The sequence below is a fragment of the Rhinopithecus bieti genome, unplaced genomic scaffold (assembly GCF_001698545.2).
Source record: "Rhinopithecus bieti isolate Rb0 unplaced genomic scaffold, ASM169854v2 scaffold_15850, whole genome shotgun sequence".
Taxonomy (NCBI): domain Eukaryota; kingdom Metazoa; phylum Chordata; class Mammalia; order Primates; family Cercopithecidae; genus Rhinopithecus; species Rhinopithecus bieti.
Genome location: NW_016809273.1, coordinates 4240155 through 4247396, shown reverse-complemented (window position 1 = coordinate 4247396; position 7242 = coordinate 4240155). Strand labels below are relative to the sequence as shown.

Genomic DNA, 7242 nt, shown 5'->3' with positions numbered 1-7242 from the left:
GATGGAATTTTACACCCGTATTGGAATCACAGTTTACTTGGGTGTGGGCATGAGCTTTTCAGAGACAATGAGAGGGCCCCCAAAATACTAAGCTTTACCTTTATGGCTGGAATTGTCTAACTTAAGCATTTTTTTCTATGCATAATACCCTCTAACATGAGTTTGTTTTAAAATTGTGATATATTCTATTTCTTCTAGTGCTGCTGTGATGGGGTGGAGGTGGGGTGTTACTTTCCTTTTACATATCTGAGCCAATAATTGGAAAATTTTCTGACCAAAATTATGTCAGGCATTTTAGATTTTTAAAAAAAAAAATCATTACACCAACCAGTGATTCTCCTGACATCAACATGTACATGCTATCACACATTTACTTCTAAAAACATCACCTAGCTAACATTTTACTTCCAAAGTTGCAAAAATTATGCACTGTCTGTGTTAGATATTTGCATTGCAAAGTACAGCACAGTGAACTCTTCGTCATTTTCCAAAATTACCTAGGAATATACAATAGATGTATTTTTCCGTCAAAGCTGGAAGGATGAAAGGTTAAAATTTAAAGGGCCCATGACAGTCCTCCGGTTAAATAACCTAATGGCAAGTAAAATCTGGACTCCGGACACATTTTTTCACAATGGAAAGAAGTCAGTGGCCCACAACATGACCATGCCCAACAAACTCCTGCGGATCACAGAGGATGGCACCTTGCTGTACACAATGAGGTAAGGATGACCACACTGTCATTCATGAATGTTTCTGTACTTCATTCCCTTCCACTTGTAAGCAATCATCAGGCTGATGAGCCATGGTGGAATATTTGCTTCCTTGTTTTTCAGCCTTAACAATCTTAAAAATCTCTCCAACCTGCTCTAATTCCCTCAATCAAGGATGAAGTATTATTTATACAAATGTTTATTTGCTTACATCTAGTTTTATTCTTAAATAATTTTCTGTAGCTAGGTGGATTCAATATAAGGAACTTCCTCTCTCTATTATAAAACTCATATATTCCTGCATTCCAGTAAGATCTAGATTGCATTTCTAGAAGCTGTCTAATGATTTACATCTGAAAACATTCCTACTAAAAATAAAGTAAAAAAAAACAGAAAATATGGAAAGTTACAAAATTCGTAAAACACAGATTCATGTAGACATAGGTATTTGAAGAAGTATTTGAATTCACAATGGCGTTGATAGCTAGATGAGAACATAGATACTATTAATTTTTCTCAAACTAAAGACTACACATACATTTCTGTTTTATGAACATTTCCCCCTCTTTAAGATTGCTGTAAAGCCCAGCATCTATTAAGTGTTCAATACCTTATGATTGAAGAAGGAAATATGAATCAAATAAAGTTTTGAATATTATATAGAAAAAAAGAGATGTTTAAAAGTATTCCTCATTTATGAAAAATTAAGAATGATCTGGAACTCATTCTTGAGAGCAGCAGTAGTTTATTCCCAGATGACTTGTTAGATATGAGTTTTTCACATTTGGTCAACACTTAGTAATTCATATTTTCAATTGTTTCTTTGGTACAAAATATAATAAAGGCAAAATGCTCAATTTAGTGGATTGTATGAAAGTACAGTAGTATTTTATCTTTGGAGAAAGCTGCCAGAATGCCTGGCTTTTCAAACACAAACATCCAAAAGAAAAGAAAAGAAAAAATGCTTCAAGAGACACTTTAGATATTGAGCCAACTAATGAAAATGTAATAGGACTTAAAAAAAAAATCTAAAAGATAGAAATAGAGGATCAATGAACACATGGGTTGAGAACTTTCTAGATTATCTAAGCCGGACCTACTGGTATTTGAAATTTGAAATGTTCTGCCCCGATGAAACACCCTACATTTGGCTTTGAGCCTAAATCCAGTATTCATTCTTCTTCGATGGCAATTTTCTGAGGAGAGACTTGCATATCCCAAGTAGTTTATTGATTAATGGTTTCTGATGTATGCAATGTTCTTCATCTGCATCTTTTATCACCTAAAATTTTCCTTTGCTAACATGTTTTTACTTTCTTTAATAATTTAAAAATGCAATTTAATCATTAATTTAATTTAATCATTAATTACACTTTGTATATTTGGCTATAAATCTATCTTATTACATTTCTTGAGCTACCTAATAATATGGGTAAATATACTTGCTAAAAATCATATGAAGGGCATGAATATAAATTTCCTTATAATTCTACAAACTGAAAGCAAATATATTTCAGTGAACTTCTTTCTTAGAAATCCAAAAAAACAAAACAAAACAAGAATAGATTTCACATCCACAGAACATCCCAGGGACTAGAGAGAAGCACAGCAGAGTCCCAGCTTCAATTAGATGGTGGGTTTGTAAATAAAACCAAATGGTTTGCAAGTAGTGAGATCATATATGGGGACGTTGTATTAATCTTAATCTCACAAAGCCTGAGGACACATCCCCCTTCAGCTTTTCTTTCCTTCTTTTATGCATTTGGTGCTATTTTAGGGAAAGAAGCAGAGAGAGATGCACTTAGGAGAAATTCTCTTTTCTTCTGTGCTATCCATGTCTTCCTCTCAATCAAGGATAAATTAGTATTTACACAAGTGTTTATTTGCTTACTTACAGTGTTATTCTCAAACAATTTGCTGTAGTTGAGTGGATTAGTTAACGGTTATTTTGGAAAATATTAATAAGGCTTGCCCATTATACAGTATCAGGAGTTGCCTTTTTTCTTAAAGCAAACAAACATAAGGATAGAATCCACTCATTATTGTAAATATGTATTTTTAGATCATTTGATTATTAACAGCTCAGCATAACCCTACAATTTATGCCTGCTTTGTTAATATATTTGCTACAGTTAATAGCGTTCCACTTGTACTTATCAAGAAGTATCTAATCTATATGGCTCTTGTTTGTATCCTATGTTTCCCTTAAGGCTGACAGTGAGAGCTGAATGTCCAATGCATTTGGAGGACTTCCCTATGGATGCCCATGCTTGCCCACTAAAATTTGGAAGCTGTGAGTAAATTTACATGGATTTTTCTTGATTGTGAGTCATTAAGCATGAGAGATCTCTAGCTATATCTGTGAGAAAAGCACATAGATAAGAGAATCAAGAAAATTTAAACAGCAATATACTGCATGGGCTTTCCATAAGTAGTGCTCTGTGACTTCACTTTTTAATGTTGCTTCAGGAGAGAGGTTATTCTTTATCTACTGAACTAGAAAACATGGATTAAACTAGTTATTGAAATAATTCTATTTATGCTGAAGTTGTATTTATAGAAAAAGAAGTGAAGTATGGATGCTTTTACCTCATGGATAATATTTTACCCTCTATGAATGGAGATCATTGTGTCTATTTTATATCTTTACTGACACTTGTTTGATCTGAAAAATAATTAAATTTGTTTACCAGATTAAACTGTTGGTAGATGGCAAAGGACAATAAGTGTTTCTTAATAAGAAAGCCTACGCCAAACTGGTGTTGCAAAAAACACAAATACCCTAATCATAGTCTTAGAAAATTAGCTGATATGTCTGTGTATCTCGTGGCGTTAATGTTTGTATATATATTAGTGCTCTTGAAAGTATCCTGGATAAATGCCCTTCATAATAACTTCCTGGGTTTCAGCTGTTTGAAAATATTCAGAAACACCTTGGAGGAGCCAAGAGAAAAATGACTGTGAGAGTCAGGTTCCCCGGTCTTTTCTTTACCCCTCTGCTTTCAACTGGTTTACATGCATGGAATGAGTGGGAATAATGTATTCTTGGTTTCCTGCAGGGGAGTTATGTACAAGGACTGAGTCAACTCCTGGACTACCTAACCGATTTTCTGTTCTCACTAGACAGGCAGTCTAAATGACTATTTTGGTGAAGATATGATTCATAGAAGAATAACAGTGGTAGTGTAGGAAGACAGAAAGTAAAGAAAATAGCAAAAGGCCTTCGGGTTCCTAGCAGCATCAGTCCTGGAGAGAGAATTTTATTTATAAATTCCATTTTGTACTGAAACTCAAAGATAAACTACTTCAAAAACTCTAGCTTAAACAGGCATTTGGTGGTAACTCCCTTCTCCCTGCTTTTTTTCCCCAATTTAATATACATTATTTAATATGAACTATTATGTTTTCTCCTGAATAACAGACCCATTTGTAATAATGGTAATATGTACTATATGTTACTTGCATGTCATACAGTATATTAAATATTTGTACATTTATAAGTTCATCTAAATCACAGCATAACCTTACAATTAGGAAGATCATATGCCATAGTTTGCCTGGGACAGTACCGGTTTAAGCCTAATATACTGGCATAATTTTTTTAAGAGGCAAGGTCTTGCTCTGTTGCCATGGCTGGAGTGCGGTGGCACATCGTGACTCACTGCAGGCTTGACCTCCTGGGCTCAGGCAATCCTTCTGCTTTAGGCAACTGAGTACCTAGTATACAGACATGTGCCACCATGCCTGGCTGGTTTGTAACCTTTTTGTATGGTTGTGGTATAGACAGGGTCTAGCTTTGTTGCCCCATCTGTCTCATACTCCTGGTCTCAAGTAAACCTTCCACCGTGGCCTCCCTAATTTCTGGGATTATAGGTATAGCCACAGTGTCCAGCCTGGCATAAATACTCATAATTCCCCCTTTTATCTTAAAAAAGTCCTGATTTGGAAAATGAACTGCGTATTTTTAAAAATTAGTCAGGAATGTTTTCAGCAGTGAGAATAGCTGAAGAAAGGAGAATTTATCATTTCATATAAGATATGTGAAAGTGAATGTTGATAGATTTCTGATTGGTTCAGCATCCTAACAAGGCCACTGTCTTAAGATGTCTTTAGATTTTCCTTCTCATCACAAGGTGACTGCTGTAACTCCAGCCATTGCAACTCTGTTCATGATAGAAGGTAATAGTTGGTAAAAATGAAAGGAGTAGTGCCTATGTAAGAAAAGAGAAAAACTTTCCCTAAAATCCTAATAGAAATCTACTTACATCTCATTAATCAAATGTCTCACATTGCCACTGATATTTGCAAAGAAGACTGGAAGTAAATATTTTTAATTGGACACATTGTCAACCTGAAGAATATTGGAGGTATTTCAAGAAGAGGTAAATGTGTAGTGAGTAGAAAACAGTGTCTCATATAAGAAAATTGAAGCTAAACAAAAATAAGTAAGCTGTTTTCCACCTCAGAGCCATATGCTCTTTGCTTTGCCTGGATTACTCTTCCCTTGGTTCTTAGTATGGCTGACTTCTCTCTCTCCACATGTCGGTATAAATGCCAGCTCCCTGATGACCTTATCGAAATTTGCTTACAGCCTCACCAGTCTTGTTGATCACAATACACATTTATTTTATACCATTTATCACAGCAATAATGATTCCTTTTATTTATTGTTTAACTTTTTATTGTCTGGAGACTATAACGTCACGAGAGAAGGACATATTTTGTTCAGCTTTTCCTAGCAGAAAGGCAAATACACTGTAGGTTCTCAGTAAATATTTATTGAATGGATAAAGGTTACAAGACTCAGGCTTTAAATGCCCCTTCACTGTATTTTTATTTATATTTTTTGAGACAGAGTCTCGCTCTGTCGCCCAGGCTGAAGTGCAGTGGCCAGATCTCGGCTCACTGCAAGCTCTGCCTCCCGGGTTCACGCCATTCTCCTGCCTCAGCCTCCCGAGTAGCTGGGACTACAGGAGCCCGCCACTTCACCCGGCTAGTTTTTTGTATTTTTTAGTAGAGACAGGGTTTCACCGTGTTAGCCAGGATGGTCTCGATCTCCTGACCTCGTGGTCCACCCGTCTTGGCCTCCCAAAGTGCTGGGATTACAGGCTTGAGCCACCGCGCCCGGCCTGCCCCTTCACTGTTTAAGCTTCAGAAAAGAGAGATGAAGACCTGTGGGGAATGAAACAGAGCAGACTAGACACTGAAGTGCAGGCTTTGATGGTCATGCTTAGTGGAAGGGAACACCATGGCTAGTTACCACTGCCTGGCATTGGCATGAGAAGAGGCAGGGGCAGTCCATTTGTTGTTCAGTCACTTCTCTGACCTGGCCTAATTGGTATATTTCAAAGGTGAAGAAACTGAGGCAAGAGTAGGCTAAAAATATTGTGACTCATTTTTTTGAAGTAAAAGTCTTGCCGAAATATCAGAGACAATAATAGGCAAAAGGGGTTTTCAATAATTTAGTGGAACAGTCTGTAATAAATGTTTATGAGTATTCTGAAGCAACCTCATCCAAGTAGTGATAAAATCTAAAGCTGAGAAGCAGGTTTTCTTACCATTCTCTATTAGATTCTGATTGTTAAGGCTAACTTAAACTTTCTACTGGTTATGGATAAAGCTCTCTTTATAAAGCCAGCTAACTGGAGGACAATGCGCGTGATACAACTGTGATGGTTTCACTGCTTTTGAGAAATATACCAAATAAGGGTTTGTTTCCAAAAGAAGAGATTTGGGTTACAGATTCTGACATAAACACCTAGGCAAAAGCTGAATCTAGTAAGGCCTTAATATATGATTGTTTTTTTGACCAGTTATCTAAAACAGTGCATTGTAAACACAGAGAGAGGAATGGGTCAAAATTTGAATGAATTCTGAACAATTTACAACTTTAGAAATCATTTTTTTCACGTGGTTCATACAAATGGAAACACAGAGACTCATAAAAGCAAAATGATAGTGTCAATTAGCAGCTCTCCTGATACTCAGTAATATGCGTTCCCAGTGTTTTACCACCACAGAGTTCTTTCCTAACACCAGTCACAACCTTGTTGTCTTTTTCATTTTATTAATTAGTGTTTTTGAGATAGGGTCTCTCTCTGTTGCCCAGGCTGGAGTGCAGTGGCACAATCATGGCTCACTGCTGGCTAAACCTCTTGGGCTCAAGTGATCCTCGTACCTCAGCCTCCTGAATAGCTGGGACTACAGGCACATGCCACCACACCTGGTTGATTTTTAAATAAATATTTGTAGAGACAGAATTTTGCCATTTTGCCCACACTGGTCTCGTACCTCTGGGCTCTATAGATCTGCCCATGTGAGCCTTAAAAAATGCTGTCACTGCAGAAATAAGCCACCATGCCCGGCCACTTTGTGGTCTTATTTTTTTTTTTTTTTTTTTTTTTTATTATACTTTAAGTTCTAGGGTACATGTGCATAACGTGCAGGTTTGTTACATATGTATACTTATGCCATGTTGGTGTGCTGCACCCATCAACTCGTCAGCACCCATCAATTCATCATTTATATC

At 36.5% G+C, this 7242-nt stretch overlaps 1 protein-coding gene across 4 annotated transcripts in view; it reads left to right on the top strand.

The window, feature by feature from the left end:
- The window catches only part of GABRA1 (gamma-aminobutyric acid type A receptor subunit alpha1), a 63445-nt gene that overhangs the window by 33851 nt on the left and 22352 nt on the right, over positions 1-7242 (top strand). For all 4 annotated transcript variants that reach the window (XM_017889039.1, XM_017889040.1, XM_017889041.1 and 1 more), the window contains 2 exons: positions 502-722; positions 2924-3006. In XM_017889039.1, the coding sequence (XP_017744528.1) occupies positions 502-722; positions 2924-3006 (304 nt within the window). The remainder of the gene's footprint in view (positions 1-501; positions 723-2923; positions 3007-7242) is intronic.